Source organism: Chiloscyllium plagiosum, unplaced genomic scaffold (genome assembly GCF_037043375.1).
Source record: "Chiloscyllium plagiosum isolate Xiang-an unplaced genomic scaffold, Cpla_swu_hap1 HiC_scaffold_33, whole genome shotgun sequence".
NCBI lineage: Eukaryota > Metazoa > Chordata > Chondrichthyes > Orectolobiformes > Hemiscylliidae > Chiloscyllium > Chiloscyllium plagiosum.
In genome coordinates, this window is record NW_028270171.1 from 17,993,087 (window position 1) to 18,013,055 (window position 19,969).

Here is a 19,969-nt window from a genome sequence, read left to right on the forward strand (position 1 = left end):
GATGGGATTTGTTGAGAAAAAGCAGAGCCAATGTTTTGTGACCAGTGACTTTTCTTCAGAACTGGATCTGAAATGTTGACTGTGCTTCTCCAGCTATTTATTTTTGTTTCAGGTTTCCAACATATGCAGCTCTTTGATTTTTTTTTTACTGTTATGATCTAGTAAGGTCTGGCATGATGCCCAAGACTAAATGGAACAAAAGAACAGATGACAGTTATGTTAATTAAGGAATAATTGAGTGAGAATGAGTTATAAATATGGGGAATCAGTGTGCTGGGCGTTTTGCTAAGTGCAAGGTGGAATGAAACACTGACCGGAAAAGTATATGGTTGGGCTCTGTATAACTACCTTTTAATCTCTGTGGTCTAACATCTATCTCTGGACCAGAAGTCTGGGTTCAAGTTCCAACTGTTCCACAGGTATGCCACAACAAGTCCAAACAAGTTGATTTTTAAAAAAAATTCACAAGAGGCTACCAATGTACTTCTAACAAAACATTGTTCACAAACATCCCATTACAAACATTAGAAAGAAAAATAATCTGCTGAAAAACTCAATGAAGAATAACTCTTACCTCCATGTTAAAGCATCTTGCTCAGCTGGGAAGCTATAATCAGTTTTCTTTTCAAAAAATTCTTACACATTCAGTTCATGTTATTAATGTTGTAATTGTCTCAGGGGAGAGACAATGCTAACTCAACTCAATTACTACTTAATACTGGTTCCCTGAACTCATATCTCCAGTCTCCTCTGACAGCTCATTTCATTCACACCCCATCCACTACATGAAAATGTTGCCCCTTAAGTCCCTTTTATATCCTTTCCTTCTCAAACTAAACCTATGACCTCTAGTGCTGGACTCCCCCACCCCAGGGAAAAGACCTTGTCTATTTACCCTATCCATGCCCCTCATGATTTTATAAACCTCTATAAGGTCACTCCTCAGCCTCCAATGCTTCAGGGTAAGATATCTGTTGCTTTCTTCTCACTAACTTCTAAATCATTTGGGACTTTCCTCTAATCTGACTGCTCGTAGACACCCAATTTCAATAAATCTGATATTACGGACCTCATCTCTCTGTATGAAACTGCTTCTGATTAAGCCCTCTCCCCCTCTCTCACTCTGGAAGTCATTAGACTTCAGTCAGCAAACATATGAGCAATGATCTCAAGTGGCTTACTGGTCATTTAGCTGAAATTTCATGACTTCTTGTAAATTCTGTTTTCGACTCACTATTGAAAACAACTTCAAAAATGGGCCAGATCTTCACAAAACTAAAAACTTTTTAAAAATTTTCTCCAGCTTAGAACTTAAGTTCTCAAACGATAAAACTTCATGTGTCATCATAATAATACCAAGCAGTAAGATGCAAGAGATTTATTTTCAGAGAGTTCTTGGAATGTAGGATAATTTGCCATAAGTCGTTTTGAATTAGAAACTGTTGCAACTTTAAAGGGTAAATGTGATGAATACTTGTAAACGATGATGATACAAGGCCATAGCAAGAGAATAAAGCACTGGGACAAGCTTTGGATTGTTCCAAAAAAAAAGGGGCAGCCACCAACAAACCCCTTGTGTTGTAATAGCATATGGATGAACAAGGCCAATCTCAACGATCTTTCTTCACAACTTTAAACCCTCAATACCCAGAATCATTATTCATTGTATTTTACGTCCCAAAAAACTTGATTGCAGTGCCTTTGTTAAATGAGAACTTGGAGAAAATCCCAGACTTTTTTCCCAAATCTCTACCAATAATTAACAGTAACATTTCCCAAGAAACTTCACAACAATGTGATCAAACAACATTTGGCACAGGCGACAAAAGAATGCACCAACATCCTGGAGAATGCAACTGACCAGAAACATAAATAGTGTTGCTATAAAGCAGGTTAGAGGCTGGGAAATCTGCAAGTAACTCATCTTCTAAATCCCCAAGGTCTGTCCACCATTTATTTACAGGGCTCAAGTCTGGAGTGTAATTAAATACTCCCCCATATGCCAAAATGAGTGCATCTCCAACAAAGCTTCAGAGGCTCAACTTCTATAACAAAACAACCTGAAAGCCAGTCCATTCACCATCATAAACAAACCAATTTTCATCTACTGGCAGCAGCATGCAGCATCAATAAGATTCAATGAAGCAATTTGCAATGGCTTCTTGACAGCTTCTTCCAAATCTGTGACCTCTACCACAAGGAGGATAAGGGCAGGAGAAACTGGGAAGACCAGCACCTCACTGTCTCACAATATCCTGATTTAATTCCATAATAGCATTCCTTCACTGTCACTGGGCCTTCCTAATAAAACAGACCCTTCGGTCCAACTCGCCCATGCCAACCAGATATCCTAAATTAATCTAGTCTCATTTGCCAGCACTTGCCGCATATCCCTCCAAACTCTTCCTATTCATACATCCATTCAGATGCCTTTTAAATGGTGTAATTGTACAGGCCTCCACCACTTCCTCTGGTAGCTCGTTTCATTCACACACCATCCACTGCATGAAAATGTTTCCCCTTAGGTTCCTTTTATATCTTTCCCTTCTCAACCTAAACCTATGCCCTCTAGTTTTGGATTCCCCCATGCCAGGGAAAAGACCTTGTGCATTTACCCTATCCATGCCCCTCATGATTTTATAAACCTCAAAAAGGTCACTCCTCAGCCTCCAATGCTCCAGGGTAAATAGCCCAGCCTACTCAGCCTCTCCTGATAGATCAAACCCTCCAAACCTAGCAACCTCCTTGTTAATCTTTTCTGAACCCTTTCAAGTTTTACAACAGCCATCCTATAAGCAGAGAGACCAGAATTGCAGACAATATTCCAAAAGTGGCACAACCAATGTCCTGTACAGCCGCAACATGATCTCCCAACTTCTATACTCAATGCACCGACCAATAAAGCGCACCAAATGCCTTCTTCACTATCCTATCTACCTGCGACTGCAGTTTCAAGGAGCTATGAACCTGCACTCCAAGGTCTCTTTATTCATCAACACTGCTCAGGACCTCACCATTAAGTGTAAAGGCCTTGCCCTGATTTGCCTTTCCAAAATGCAGCACCTCACATTTATTTAAATTAAACTCCATCTGCCATTCCTCGGCCCATCTGATCAAGATCCTGTTGTAATCTGAGATAACCTTCTTTGTTATCCATTACACCTCCAATTTTGGTCACATCTCCAAACTTACTAACTGCACGTCCTATGTTCACATTCAACTCATTTATGTAAATGATGAAAAGCAGTGGATCCTTGTGGCACTGCATAGGCCTCCAATCTGAAAAGCAACCCTCCACCACCCTCTGTCTTCTACCTTTGAGCCAGTTCTGTATCCAAATGGCTCATTCTCCCTATATTCCATGTGATTTAACCTTTCTAACCAGTCTACCATGAAAAACCTTGTTGTATGCCTTACTGGAGTCCATATACATCACATCTACCTCTCTGCCCTCATTAATCCTCTTTGTTACTTCTTCAAAAACATCAATTCAACTTCATGAGACATGAGTTCCTACACATAAAGTCATGCTGACTATCACTAATCAGTCCTTGCATATCCAAATACATGTAAATCATGTCCCTCAGGATTCCTCCAACAACTTGCCCACTACCAATGTCAGGCTCACTGGCCCATAGCTCCCTGCCTTTTCCCTACTATCTTTCTTAAAGAGTGGGACCCAGCACCACCACCTCTGTAACAGAATTTTTTCAAGCTGTCATCTATTTCCCCACTTTCTATACCTTCGATATCTGTCTCCATGGTAAATACTGATGCAAAATACCCATTTAGTATCTCCACCACCTCCTGCAGTTCCACACATAAGCTGCTTTGTTGATCTTTTGAGGGTCTTATTCTCTCCCTAGTTACCCTTTTGTTCTTAACATATTTATAAACTGTCGGAGAAATTTGCCCAATATTTTAGAGATCACAAAATACAGCTTGAAATGAAACTGACAAAGAGTTTATTACAAGCGATATCGCTGGAAGAGAACCAGACTAGGCTGACACAGAGCTGACAGTCTGTACAGGTAGATCAGATTTGTCTTCCCAGAGCTGAGGATGAGACCAGTTTTATAATAATTTTGCACAATGACACTGATTAAGAAATAGGAAACTACAATGTATCTGGAAATGGAGTAAGCTAGTTGGAAGGATGCTAACTGGAAAACAAATATCGGATGAATGTTCTGTTCCTTCACACAATGCAACATCCTGACAGTATCGATGGTTCCATTCCTTTTCACAGGAAGGTGTTAATGTCTCCTCTGAAGTGGTGAGGTGCTTCCATTGTCCTGTTCCTGGAGCATGTCCTTGCTGGTGCCTTTCTGTCTGACCTGCTCTTTGTGGCTTTGGTATTGCTGGGTTGTGAAAATGCCCTTGGGGCGTTGAGATATCTGTGGTGCTCGGTCATTGTTAGTGGGAGCTTAAAGCCCTAAAGTAGCAACCCACTGACACCTCAGTCACTTGTCATGTCTTATTTCCAATGTACCTACACCAGATGGACTACAGTGATCCAAGAAGGTGGCTCATCATCTCATTCTCAAGGCCAACTAGAGATGGACAACATATATGTGCCTTGGCGGTAATATTCACATTCCATCAATGAATAAAGAAACAATCGGATTACATGGCCAAAAGGCGAGTAAAGAAGATATGTTTTAAAGGAGTTAGTTTCAAAAGGATGCAGGGATAAAGAGAAGGCTTTGGAATCCCTAAGCCTGAGGGTCAAGGCAGCAGAATGCAACTCCTCAACAGAGAAGTGATGAAAGTTGGGGATGCACACAAGGCTAGAATTTCTGAAACACATTGGTCCTATTGGCTTGTAGACTGCAGAACATAGCAGACATAGGGGAAAGGCCATAGAGGGATTTGAAATGGACATTAAAAATTTTAAAGTTATGCCATTACCAGAGAAGGAAGCCAATGTCAGTTAGTAAACAGTCCAGGACCTGGCAGCAGAGTTTTGAATGACCTCAATCTTATCCAGAAAATAAACTAAGAAACTGGCAATATTCAAAAGTATTGAATTACTCTTTAACCAATCTGGCAGAATGGAAGGCGCCTGGGAGAAATCACTAAGTATTCAAGATGGCTTCTCCTGGCTCTCAGTAACAACAGGATATCAAATTATTTGAGCAAACACGAAGAATATTTTTAATCTCAGACAATAAATGATCCCTCAAGTGTTTCTTCCTTTTTACATTGTCATAATTTTTCATTTTCTTGATATGCTGTTGAAGAAAGCCACAAATGAATGATGTCCAGGGAAATATTTTACAAATAGACTCAAAATATTTCACCCCTGGAGAAAAAACACCTGATCCAGTAAGCTTTTAAATCCATTTTCTGGTCATATCCGTATTGTTCCTGGAAAGATAAGTAATTGTTTCTTCAATTCTGTTACTATGTTCTAACCTGGAATGTACTCCTCAAAATCATATTCTTTGGGTGAAAATTTTACACTCAAATGCTTTTCCACTTAAGAACAGTGCGGCAAAACATTTAAGTGAACTTCACTTGCTGTTGAGTATTAATCTTATGCTAATGTTGAACCTTTTACCAAGAGGTGCAAGGACACGTTGAGGTAGAGGTTCATGAACCCTTCTCATCAATAATTTGAGATTTAAGAAAGAGTCACTGTTTAATACAAGAGCATTCCTTCATCATGATCAAAAGATCTAAAATTGTTTTATGTCACATGTAACTGACCCACCTTAAGGGTGCTGGTAAATTAATCATGAGTTTGTTAAGAAGAATCAGGACCTGGAACCAAGCAAATCTTCAAAGTTATTTGCTTTACTATTTGGCCCAGTGTGGCAAATAAAAAAACATCTGCAGAAGGACTTTAGTACTGAAAATTATGAAATCTTTCACTTGGAATCATAAAAAGGGATAGATCCAAGGATAATTTTAAAACCGTGAAAAGGGAAAACAGCAGAGACCCAAAGAGTGATATAGGAACATATATACAAATTTCTGTTTAAAAAAAAGTGGCCTATGGTGCATGGCTTTTAGATCAAAACAGGTCAGAATATAACAAAGAGGAAGTTCTGCTGAAACTTTACAATTCCGCTGTTAGACCAGATTTGGGAATACTGTGTACAGTTTTGGGCACCGTATCTTAGAAAGGATACACAGGCCTTAAAAACAATACAGCTCAAATTCACCAGAATATCATCAAGACTCCAAAGACTACTCAAGAGGGGAGATGACATAGTCTAAGCTTTAGTTTGCTGAAATATAAATATACATGGGTAGTTTGTTATTTTTAGGATTTGGAAAGGAATTGAAAAATAGGGAGATGACAACTTTATTCCGCTGGTGGGGAAATACAAGACAAGCGAAATAACCTTAAAGTGAGAAACAGGTGACACTCTAGATAGAAGTTAAGAAACGGCTCTTGACACAAAGCGCAGAATACACCAGCAGTGGGAGCAATCTCAATTAACAATTTTATTCTAAGAACAATAGACCATTGCCAGCCAGGACATAAAATGGTATGGAGTCAAAATGGGTACCCAGGGTTAGAATACTGAATGATTGCAATAAATACAGACTTAAAGAGTCCCTTCTTGTTCTTCAGTATTCAAGATTGACAAACCACCTTACCTTCTTCTGCCAGTTCCTTGTTGATGACAAGTTTGCCATGTCGGAGATAGTTCAGTATTGGCCCGAAGTACGTGGGATCCCGATCAATTAGGTACGCTCCTGTCTCATCCTGAGGGGGCAAAGTCACTGATTTACTATTCTTTGAAGACACTGTTCACTTGGGATGGGGAAGCACATCAACCTGCCTTGGCAGATAGTAAGGGCATGATCTTGCCCAATTCCTTGAACTGACATTATCTTGGCTGCACAAGCACAAAAGCTTGTGTAGCAGATGGTCCCCCAACAAGGAGCACAGTGCTGCTATCAAACATATTTACTGATATCAATAACTAAAAAAGATAAGGTAGCACATAACGTTGTGTATTATGCCTTGCATGATACAGATGTAGCAATGAATAAAAAAAACACCAAAGATTCTGAAAACCTCTGAAATTCCATAATACAGCTGATTTTTTTGTAACATACGCGTCAAATTGTAAAGCAGTACATTCACTCTTATGTAAATAGCTATATAAAATTCTATAATCTAGAAAAAGCAGAAAGTCGTACAAAAAATTGGACTGCTCTTGCAAAAAAGCCGGAACAAGCGGATGGGTACTCCTGCACTGTAAGGTTTTATCTGAATATAAAAATATAACAATACAACCAGCAAGATTTTACTGTACAGCCAATGCCTAAATGTTATATGGAGACATGGCTTAGATAAATATGGGTTCTGGATTAGAGTGGTGCTGGAAAAGCACAGCAGTTCAGGCAGCATCCGAGGGCTTTTGCTCGAAACGTCGATTTTCCTGCTCCTCGGATGCTGCCTGAACTGCTGTGCTTTTCCAGCACCACTCTAATCCAGAATCTGGTTTCCAGCATCTGCAGTCATTATTTTTACCCTGAGATAAATATGGGATCAATCTGAGAAACCCTTCAAGGAATTAATTTCTCAACAGTCCTATTGACAAAATATTATACAGAAAGAAATAATGATAGCCTATACTTGTGAAGAAGTCAGGTTTCGAAAGTTGATTTTTTTTCACAAAGGATCGAATTCTTACACAAATAACATTTAAGAGGTTGAAAACTACACTCTCCCTTCATCTCGCTATTGTAAAGCTGCCAAGTCAGAGACTGTTCTTACCATCCCACCTTCAAAACTAGCTCAGGTGGCAGAAAAAATTACCTCCACAGAGTCTGATATTGATTTAAGCACACTAAATTAAAATTTACTGAATTCAAAAAAAATCCATTTATACAATTCATACAATTTCATTTTTTTTCCAGGTCTCCTGGTTAGAAGATCCAAACTTTCCTCAGCCATATTTTTTCAAGCTACCTACATCCATCCATCCATCTTTATACTGAATATGGTCCAAATGCTTCCTCTGGGAATGACTGTTTCAGGACAGGTTGCATTGTGAGTATCACCACTGGTCTGAGGAACTAGGAGAAAGTGAAGACTGCAGATGCTGGAGAGTCAGAGTGGAAAAGCATGGCACGGGAAAAGCACAGCAGGTCAGGCAGCATCCAAGGAGCAGGAGAGTTGTTTTGAGCATAAGGCTTTCATCAGGAATGAAGAGAAGGAAGGGTGCTGAGAGATAAATAGGAGTGATGCTGGGGGAAAGTAGCTGGGAAGGTAATAGGTGGCTGCAGGTGGGGGGTAATAATGATAGGTTGATTGGGAGGGTGGAGTGTATATGCGGGAAGGAAGATAGGTAGAACAGGTTTAGAGGGCGTTGCAGAGTTGGAGGCTTGGATCTGGGATAATGTGGTGAGAGGGGAGATTTGGAAACTAGTGAAGTCAATGTTGATGCCACGTGGTTGAAGGGTCTCAAGGCGGATAATGAGGGGTTCTTCCTTCAGTTGTCAGGTGGCTTTGATTTGGCAGTGGAGAGGACCAGGACCTACTAATCTCTGGACCCACCCCTCCAACTGCAACAAGGACCGAACCTTCCAGCCTTCACCTTCCATCCCACTAATCTCTGGATACAGCGCATTATCCTCTGCCACTTCCACCACTCACAATCAGACTCCACCACTAGAGATATATTTCCCTTCCAAACCCTATCTGTGTTCTGCAGAGACCATTCCCTCTGTGACTCCCTTGTTAGGTCCACGTCCCCCACTAACCCACCCTTCACACCCAACAGCTTACCTTGCTGCCACAAAAGGTGTAAAACCTGTGCCACACCGTTCCCCCTCACTTCCATCCAAGGCCCCAAAAGATCTTTTCACATCCAGCAGAGATTTGCCTGCAGATCCACCCACCTCACCTACTGTGTCCATTGCTCTTGAGGTGGTCTCCTCTACACTGAGATGACAGGATGCCAACTTGCGGAGCTTTTCAGGGAACATCTCTGGGACACACACACCAAACAACCCCACCGCCCTGTTGCCAATTCCCCCTCCCACTCCTGCAAGGATATGCAAGTCCTGGGCCTCCTCCACCATCAAATCAAAGCCACCTGACAACCAGTGAAGAACACCTCATCTTCCGACTTGGGACCCTTCAACCACACAGTATCAATATCAACTTCACCAATTTCTAAATCTCCCCTCTCCTCATATCCAACCCTTCAGCTTGGCACCACTCCCGTGACCTGTCCGACCCACCCATCTTCCTTCCCACCTATCCACTACACCCTTTCCACCAACCTATTGCAATTACTCCCCACCTGCATCCATCTATTGCCTTCCCAAATGGGTCTTCTGGCCAAAGCTTTTATGTTTTAGAAGTAACCTGTATTGTCAAGGGGCGTGGCCAGCTCTCCAACTGTGCAGTTCAGAACCTTAGTTCAGTTCAGCAGTGGTGTGTGAAGAAAACACTGGAATGTCTCTCTCTCTCATTCTGCCCTTCTAACTTCAATCTGTAAGCCCCGGTTTCATTTTTACTCTATTTAACAGGGATTGTTTATTGGGACTGTTGTGTATTTTCAGAACAGCATAATTAAGTCTGGTTTGGATAAACTGAGTTCTGTGGGTATTCTGTTATTTACGTTTCATTCAAAATTTGAATAATTTTTTTGTCTGTTTTAAAACCTGGTAGTCAACCTAGCTAACTTACTCCAGGTAAACTTCACTGTACACTTACCGAAACAAATAGCAAAGTTATGGTCTGGGCTGCCGGCTTAAGAATGTTGAGTGTGGTCTGGCCTAGTCCATAACAAACTTCGCCCACAACTTCCATCCTGCCCTTAAATTCACTTGGTCTATCTCAGACACCTCCCTCCCCTTTCTTGACCTCTCCATTTCCATCTCTGGTGACAGTATCCAGGCGGACATTTACAATAAATGCACAGACACCCATAACTACCTGGATGACACCTTATCCCACCCAGTATCCTGCAAGAACTCCATCCTGTTTTCCCAATTCCTCTGTCTCTGTCACATCTGCTCGAACGAGGAGACATTCCACTCCCAAGCATCCCAGACGTCCACCTATTTTGGATGTGCTTTCTCCCTCCTTCGTCATCCAGACAGCCCTCCACTGCAACTCCTCCATTCCCCACTCCATGCTCTAAACCACCCCCCTCCAAAATCAATAAAATAGGGTCCTCCTCTCAGCTACCACCCCACCAGTCCCTGCATCCAACATATCATCATTAAACACTTCCGCCAACACCAATTAGACCCCATGACCAAGAACATCTTCCCTCCCCACCCCCTCGCAAGGACCGCTCGTTTGCCAATCCTTGATTTGCACCACTGTCCCCACACCAATACCTCCCCCCGCCCCAATCCGCAGGTACCTTCCCCTGCAACCGTAAAAGATGCAAAACCTGCCGGCACACCACCCCCATCCCCTTACCCCTATCCAAGGCTCCAAACAGTCCTTCCAGGTGAGACAGAGGTTCACCTGCCTCTCCTCCAAACCCGCTTACTGTATCCGGTGCTTCCAATGTGGTCTTCACTACATCGGCGAGACCAAACATAAACTCAGGGCACATTTCACCAAGCATCTCAGCCAGGCAGGGACCATCCTGACCTCCCAGTCACCACCCAATTCAATTCCACGACATGACCATCTTCGGCCTCCTCCATTGCCACAGCAAATCACACCACAAATTGGAGGAACAACACTTCATCTTCCGCCTGGGCATCCTACAGCTCGTAGGACTCATCAATGATTTCTCCAATTTCAAATAATCTCCCTCCCCAACCCCAACTCCTTTTCCAGCCCCTCCCCCTCCCTTTCAATCCTCTGACCGACCTTCCCTTCCAACTGACATCCGGATTCATTCCTCTAGTGACCAACCAGGTTGTGCCCTCTACCTGTGTTCACCGATCCCTAACCTCACCACCATGCCTCACTGCCCACCCAAAACAGCAAACACTGGTTTTACAGCACAGGGTGATGGCTTAACAAGGCTTGAAGCAGATAGCAGAGCTCCAGATTAAGTGAAATTTATGGAGATTGGGAGGTAGGAGGCCAGCAGTAGAGGAATGGAATTGTGTCTGGTGCTAGCAAAGACATGGATGAGAGATTCAACCGCAGATGGGCTGAGGTACTGATCATCACACTGGCATCGCGAGCAAGTTGCCCATATTACAAATCTAAATATAGCTTAGATCACTGACACTTTTCAACACATTAGCAATGAGGCATTTTTTCAGCCATCCATAGACACATACAAAGCAGCAAAAAGAGACAGTAGTAAAGAAAGGTAAACTTTTCAAAAATTTCACTATCAAGGAAACCAGGTAAAGAAAGCAAAGTTTGATAGGTCAAATTATAAGATGACAATGGATTCTTAGAATTACGGTTCTTTCACTGGGCAGCAGGAGAGACTGCATATTCCCAAGCTAGGAACGGAAAGATGAAGAAAATAACCCCAGAGTCCCTGAGCTTAGTCGCTCTCCAACAAGTTATGCCAGTGTAAGAGGTGGCGGCAGATAAACAGAACAAGCTCTTAAGTCGGCTACACTATTCAATGAGATCATGACTGATTTGTACCTTAGGTCCATTGACTGTGTTCCATAACTCTGAATACCCTTGGCCAACAGAAATCTGTCAACTTCAGTTTTAGAAAATCTCAACCTGGGCAAATGGTGCAATTCCTTACCAGCCGATTGGTATCCACAATCTAAAATGCCCACAAAGAAGACATCTATGAGTTCCAGGCTATCAATAAAGATTGCAGCAGTTACCAGCTGCCTTAGCTTTGCAGGATCCCTATAAGTCACAGCTGTTCATCCACACTATAATAAAAGTCTTGATTCGGGAAGGTGACAGACCTGAAACATTAACTGAGTTTTTCCTTTTCCTCAGCTGCTGCCAGTTCTGCTGAAAATTTTCAATTTCTAGCTTCCATAGCATTAATTTTTCGAGTAATCTTAATTCCATTTAAAAGCCTTTATATAGGTAACATTGTCATCATTTTACAACACCAGAGAGCTGGTCACTCATCAGGGAGGGGTAACTGATGGTGGTTTAACCTCAGGCGAGGGGACAGATTCAGAACGAGAGTCCTTCATGGTAGACTCACAAGGTGGAGGAATTTAACCCGTGCTATTGACACCACTCTGTATCACAAAATTGCCATCCAGCCAACTAAGCTAATTGACTAGAATTAGTGAGGATTGCAGATGCTGGAGATTAGAGTTGAGAGTGTGGTGCTGGAAAAGCACAGCAGTTCAGGCGGCATCCGAGAAGCAGGAGAATCAACGTTTCGGGCAAAAGCCTGATGAAGATCTTTTACCCGAAATGTCGATTTTCCTACTCCTCGGGTGCTGCCTGACCTGCTGTGCTCAGTTGCTGGCCTCAGATTTTGTCAGCTCTTGCAAAAGGTCATTGCCAGTTTCCTTGACTAAATGTACAACTTCTCAGCTACCTATTAAACAAATGTGCAGCCAAGTCCAGGTTCACCTCAATTACACAAGGATCCAAAACTTGTTGGACACATTCAAATCAAACTACTTTTCCTATTCATAAGATGTGGGCATCGCTGGCTAAGCCCCTATTCCTAATTTTCCATCCCTAATCGTCTAGAGGGCATTAAGAGTCAAAAACAAGTTTTTGAAGTCACGTGTAGGCTAGACCAGGTAAGTGGGCAGATTTCCTTCCCTAAAGGATATTAAGGAACCTAATTTTTTTATGACAATAGGAAAAGGTTTGGTGACCAACATTAGACTAATTTTTTAGAGTCAAATTCACCATCCACCGCAGTATGATTCGAACTCACGCCCCCCAGAACATTGAGCTGGGATTCTGGATTAACAGTCCAGAGATATGACTGCCATGCCACCACCATCTCCTATACTTCCTATTACAAATCATAGAATATTTCAGGCAAATAGCCCACACCAGAACTCAGTTACAATGACTTTCTCCAGGAATTGCCGAATTTAAATAGGTGAGATTGAGGTTCAGATTAAGATCAAAGTTGCATGTTCACAAGTCCTACCAAAAATTTTGAGATTAAAATCTTGGCGGCTATTTTAAGGTGTTGCATTGTGCATGCTAAGGGACCCCTGAATGGGACTTTAAACTTTGGTCCTACACCCGTTCTAAAGAAAGACTGCACGCAAAATGCCACAACCTATTTTTCTCTCTTTACAAATAGTGACAGAATAGGTGTGTGCTTACAGTAACTTGGTTTTATTTCCTTTTGACATGGATTGTATTTCATTATCATCTTCTAATTTACCTTCAGGATGACATTGCATATTGTCTTGATCTAATGGGTGCAGCCTTTCCTGACTGACTAGAAGAGTATTTATCTACTATGTTTGTATTGATTCTTTTGCTCATTGACTGCTTCAAAGATCTGACTCCATTAGCAACATTAACAATGTTCAATTGTTATTATACTGGTCCTGCAATACGGTCACTGCTGCTGAGGGAGCCCAACTCAGTTAGCGGACTTGGTGATTACACTGACCAAATTAAATGATCTTACCCTGGCTACAGCCACTTCTAACTCCCTATCCTGTGTTACTATTGGTCAATTAGTATGTGAAATAAAGGACACTGGTTTATAACAGAGGACAGACAGCATCAGTGGATAGAGAAACAGTTAACTATACATTGTCCTGGGGGTTATCCTGTGCCCCATCACATTCTCAGGTACATTAGGACCAGATTTTCCATTCTATCTCACCCACTTTCACCCCACATCACCTTACACACTCTCATCCCCACCCTCAATTCCTTCAGTAAAAATCCATACCTCCACTGGACTTGGTGTTTGTTTCCTTACTTGTTTCATTGCCACCAGTATCACCTTGCACCATTCTCCCTTTCATCACTTAACTTCCCCCACCTTAAAACCCATTACCAGCCACTGTCATCCACCTACCACTGCCTTTGTACTTAATGATTATATCTTGAACATTTTCAGGTTCTAGCAAAGTCATCAACCTGAGATATTAATGGTTGCTCATTCCACACATGCTACCTACTTGCAGAGTGTTTCATTTTCAGTATTTGCTCTTAATCCTAATGTACTCTTCACTTATAATGTCAACTTAAGCTCTCAGATCTGAGTCAGAAGCTTATAGGTTCAAGTCCCATGCCTGGCCTTAAGAATCAGAAATCAAAGCTTCTCATCTACTGCATGACCAAGGGAGCACTATGCTGTCAATTGCCATCTGTTGGATAAGAAATTAAACCAAAGCTCTGGATATGACACAAAATAATCACGAGTCGCATTTCAAAGGGCAGATAAAATCTCTGTAGAATCCTGGCCAATAACTAATATAATTGAAATAGATAAAGCAAGGAACGTTGGATACTAGAAATTCAAAATAAAGATCCAGTGCTGGAAGAAACTCAGCAGGTCTAGCAGCATCTGGGGAGACAAAAACAAGAATTAAGCTTGAGCCCAATGAGACTTCTTCAAAACAGAAACAAGACCGCCGTTCATTATCCCACTGCTATTTGTGGGAGCCGGTTGTGCAAAAAAGTGCATTGCATTCATAAACAAGAGTGGCTGAACTTCAAGAAAGTGCTAAACTGACTGAAACGCTTTGGCAAACCCCTATCGTGAAAGGTGCTATGTAAATGCAATTATGCCAGTTGTTTTTACTTTGACTTCCAGGTTTCAACACTGAACCAACGTCCGGATCTCTGCTCTGAGGGCCCTATTGTTCACTGAGAGCCTGCGGGCCATCTATATGAGAGTGAGGAATTCAACCCCCCCTCTCTCGAGCTGGCCAAGGTACCCCGGGCCTACACACCCCGCCTCCTGAACCCAGGTCACTCACTCGGTCCGACAGCAGCTCCCCCTCCTCCTGGCACAGGCGGTATAGGAACGACTTCTCCTCACGGCACAAGGTCTGCCGAGTGGTCAGAAAGTGAGTGCCCCCGACATTGAGCCGAACCCACTTATTATTCGGCTCTTTCCCCGCCGCCATCTTCAGCTGCCATCAGCCTCCACCTCCTCCCCACTACCCCGGCAACGCGCAGGCGTGAACCGAACCCAGCCCACCGCCACCACAACGCGCAGGCGTGAACCGAACCCAGCCCACCACCACCACAACGCGCAGGCGTGAACCGAACCCAGCCCACCACCACCACAACGCGCAGGCGTGAAACGAACTCAGCCCACCACCACCACAACGCGCAGGCGTGAACCGAACACAGCCCACCACCACAACGCGCAGGCGCGCCCCTCTACAGTACTGTGCAAGCGCGCACTCGGCTCGGCCCCGCGCTGCATTGTGCAGTTGTAGTCAGCCGCCGAAAAGCGAGCTGGGAGTTGTAGTCTAAAAGGAGGATAGGTTCCGGCTCTGTAGAATGGGGCTTTGTGCTAATAATAGAGCAAGCTTTAGTCGTAACATTTAAAAGCCTTTCTCAGTAATGGACTGTTAAAAAAAAGAGCGAGAAAGAAAGTGATAAAATTTAAAGCAGGGTTAAGGTGGAAAATTCTTCCAGGAGAAAGTGAGGACTGCAGATGCTGGAGATCAGAGCTGAAAATGTGTTGCTGGAAAAGCGCAGCAGGTCAGGCAGCATCCAAGGAGCAGGAGAATCGATGTTTCGGGCATAAGCCCTTCTTCAGGAATGCATTCTAATTAATTGTCAATAGTTAGTGTACAGTCAATAAGATTAGGGAATAAGAAGGAAATATGATATTGCAGTAATAACAGAGTTAGCTCAAGGAAAGGTCGAGGCAAAAGTGAGGACTGCAGATGCTGGAAACCAGAATTTAGATCAGAGTGGTGCTAGAAAAGCACAGCAGGTCAGGCAGCATCCGAGGAGCAGGAAAATCGACGTTTCGGGCAAAAGTCCTTCATCAGCCCTGAGGAAGGGCTTTTGACCGAAATGTCGATTTTCCTGCTCCTCGGATGCTGCCTGAACTGCTGTGCTTTTCCAACACCACTCTGATCTAAACTCAAGGAACGGTCTGACTGGGGCAGAAATTTTGACACAGAAATATTTAAGAAACAGCAGAAAACAAAGGAAAGGAAAGGTGGTGCTGGTGGTGAAGGAATGCATTGCAGTGTTAGAGGAAGGATACCTCAAAGGGTTCAACTTGGCTAGAGCTAGGGAACAAAACAAAATGCATATAATGTCCTTGCTCCATGCAGTCTCTAGGCTGCCAAATTACACAGTAGTTATAAAGGGGGACTTTGATAGATTAGGATACTGGTAGTGTGGAAGAATGTTAATAATAATGTCCCCTAGTTATCAGTATTAGGACCCTTGCTATTCTTGATATAGATTAATGATCTAGATCTTAGCATGCAAAAGATAATTGCAAAGTTTGCAGATGACACAACATTTGGGAGAGCTGTAACTAAGAAATGACAGTGTAGAACTTCAAAAGGGTATGGACAATTTGGTGCAGTAGGCAGATAGGTAGCAGGTGAGTTCAATGCAGAAAGATGATGCAGTTTTGGGGCTACAGGAGCAGAGGATCCTGGGTGTATACAAGCACAGATGAAAAGTGGCAGGATAGGTGGAGAGCAGTAAATAAAGCTTAGTGCCCTCAGCTTTATTAATAGATGCAAAAACTACAAGGGCAAGAAGATATTGAACATTTATAGGACACATGCTAGGACAAGGCATCAACTGGATTATTGTGTACAGTTCTGCACACCACATTTAGAACACATCGAAGAGAATACAGAAGTGATTTAGAAGAATGGTTCTAGAGAGAAGGAACTTCAGTCCAGGGAACAGATTGAAGTGTGAAGAGAAGGCAGCGAAGAGAAGATCAGATAGAGGTTTCAAAAATGAGGAGTGGATGGGATAGAATGTACAGGAGGAATCTGTTCACACTCATAATAGGATCAAGGATGAGGGGACATAGATTTAAACTTTTTGCAAGAGGTGTAAAAATAAACATTTGCACTCCGAGGATTTTGTTTCTGAGCTGTAGCCAAATGACTTTTATCCTTGAACCCTTGGAAACACGCTTTTTTCCTCGAAATGTGGTGGAGGCAGGTTTAATTGAGACATTCAAGAGAGCCCTGGCCAATTATTTGGATTGACATAACGTACAAAAGATATAGAAAAACAGCAGGAGAGTGGTGCTGAGTAATGATTCCCACAAAGAACCAGTGGAAAATTGATGGGTAAAATAGCCTCCTTTATGGTGTAATGCTGCTTTTTGATCTATCAAGAATGCAACCACACATGCTTTCTGCCCAAGGTTTTTAATCTAGCTTCCCTAACTAATCGTTAAGATATTTTTACTCAAGCTATGTTACAAAAGAGTGCAATGCAAGTTGGCTAAAAGTCAAAATTAATTCATCAAATGTAAAGGATAAAGATTTATATTTGCACCTTAAATGTTACTAATAACAAGTTCCTCTAGCACCTAAGCAGAATTGTTACAATAATTTTTAGTTGCCTCAGTGTCACAATGCACAAGCTAAAATGATTAAAGCTGGTGAGCTTCCAGAGATGTTTATTTCCTCACTTCGGAATTAGTTAAAAAATATAATAGTAAAACATTAACAAAAAGTATAGACTCAAAAGTATCAATCAGTCAATTCATCTTTTAATGAGGGGCAGCACGGAGGCTCAGTGGTTACCACTACTGCCTCACAGCGCCAGGGAACCTGGGTTCGATCCCAGCCTCGGGTAACTGTTTATGTAGAGTTTGCATATTCTCCCCATGTCTGCAGGGGTTTCTTCCAGGTGCTCTGGTTTCCTCCAAAGATGGTTAGAGACAAACAAAACTGCAGATGCTGGAACCCAAAGTAGACAGGCAGGCAGCTGGAAGAACACAGCAAGCCAGGCAGCATCAGGTTGTGCAGACATCAATGTTTCAGATGTAAGCCTTGTTCAGGACTGGGGGTGGGTGTAGGGAGAGCTGCAGATTGGGGGTGGGGTAGTAGATGGCAGGAGCAGGGTGGTAAACTGGGGATAGGTGAAGACAGGTAGCGGGTATAACCTGATTGGTCAATGGGAGGAATGGATTCGGTTGGTGGTAGGGAGCAGTGGAAGGGAGGGGGAGGCGCTGAAGATGTGCAGGTTAGGTGAATTGGCTATGCTAAATTGCCCATTGTGTTCAGGGATGTGTAGACTAGGTGCATTGGTCAGGGGTAAATATAGGATAATAGGGTATGGGAACGGGTCTGGTGGGTTACTCTTTGGAGAGTCAGTGTGGACTTGTTAGGCCATAGGTCCTGTTCTCAGACAGTAGGGTTTCTACGAACTGGAACAGGTATAATCAGGCTATGTCACTCACCACCACATTTCAAATTTTCATGAGTCTAATTCCACCCATTTTACAGGAAGTGTATTCCAGATGAAGTCACGCAACACAGAAACAGACTCTTTCGTCCAAGTCATTCAGCAAATTAAAGACTGCTCTTACATGGCCCTCATGCATTTATCTTTGCTAATTACAGTATCCAAAATCATCATTTATATAAATGATTTGAACATGAACATAGGAAATATCATTAGTAAGCTTGCAGATGACACCAAAATTGGACAGCAAAGAAGGCTACCTCAGAGTACAATGGGATCTTGATTAGATGGGCCAACGGGCTGAGGAGTGGCAGATGAAATTTAGTTTAGGTAAATGTGAGGTGCTGCATTTTGGAAAGGCAAATCAGGGCAGGACTTATACACTTAATGGTAAGGCCCTGGGGAGTGTTTTTGAACAAAGAGACCTTGGAGTGCAGATTCATACTTCCTTGAAAGTGGAGTTGCAGGTAGGTAGGATAGTGAAGGCGGCATTTGGTACAATTTTGTTTGTTGGACAAAGCATTGAGTATAGGAGTTGGGAGGTCATATTGTGGCTGTACATGACACTAATTAGGCCACTTTTGGAATAGTGTGCGCAATTCTGATCTCCCTGCTATGGGAAGGATGTTCTGAAACTTGAGTTCAGAAAAGATTTACAAGAATGTTGCAAGGTTTGTGAGACAAGAGAGAGGCTGAATGGACTGGGGCTGTTTTGCCTGGAACATTAGAGGCTGAGGAGAGACACTATAGAGGTTATAAAGTCATGAAGGGCACGGATAGGATAAATAGACAAGGTCCTGTGTCAACTTCTCGCTCCTACTTCATAATATTTTTTATTCACTGAAGGCTTTAGCTATGGAGACCCACTTTGCTCCCTCCATTGGGCTTAAGATCCCACAACACTAGAGGTATACAGCATGGAACCTGACCCTTCAGTCCAACTTGTTCATACTGATCAAATATCCTAAAGTAATCTATTCCTATTTGCCAGCATTTGACCCATATCCCTTTAATACCTTCCTATACATGTACCACCCAGATGCCTTTTAAATGATGTAATTGTACCAGCCTCCACCACATCCTCCGGCAGCTCATTCCATTTATGCACCACTCTCCATGAAAAAGTTGTCCCTTAAGTCCCTTGTAAATCTTCTCCACTCACCCTAAACCTATGCCCTCTAGTTTTGGACTCCTCCAACCCTAAGAGAAAGACCTTGGCTATTCACCCTATGCCATTCAATTTTATAAACCTCTGCAATTCACCCCTCAGTAGCTGACACTCCAGGGAGAACCACCTGTTCAATGATACGAAGGCATATCTTCGCCATAACCTAATCACTGCTTTTATGATGTTGGTTAACAGTCTTTTTGGTAAAGCCTAGTTTTGTTATTCCTCTGAGATTCCATTGGCACTGTAATCTCAGGCTTTGTAACCATTTCTGGTTTTTGGTCAACTCTCTTTAGCTTGGATATAACCCTCTTCAGTGATTTGGGTGGCATAGGCTGTGGTAACACAGCAAGTTTGCCCACTTCATGTACAGATATGAGCACCACCTGCAAGTCTGGTGCTGTAGTTGTTGCCCATCAACAATTATGCTTGAATGGAGTGGCATATTTGGTTATTTTAGAAGACAGTAAGAGTTAAAGCATTGACATGAGTCTGAAGTCACATCTGAAGGACTAGATATTCTTCCAGAAGGACAATAGCATTGCCAGATGGGTGTT

At 42.6% G+C, this 19,969-nt stretch overlaps 1 protein-coding gene across 1 annotated transcript in view; it reads right to left on the reverse strand.

The window, feature by feature from the left end:
* The window catches only part of LOC122542256 (BTB/POZ domain-containing protein KCTD5-like), a 30,542-nt gene extending 15,560 nt beyond the window's left edge, over positions 1-14,982 (reverse strand). The window contains exons 1-2 of the mRNA XM_043679805.2: positions 14,806-14,982; positions 6,613-6,721 (exon numbers count right to left, since the gene is read on the reverse strand). Of these exons, the coding sequence (XP_043535740.1) occupies positions 6,613-6,721; positions 14,806-14,955 (259 nt within the window). The 5' untranslated portion in view covers positions 14,956-14,982. The remainder of the gene's footprint in view (positions 1-6,612; positions 6,722-14,805) is intronic.
* Between the last annotated feature and the right edge of the window lie 4,987 nt (positions 14,983-19,969).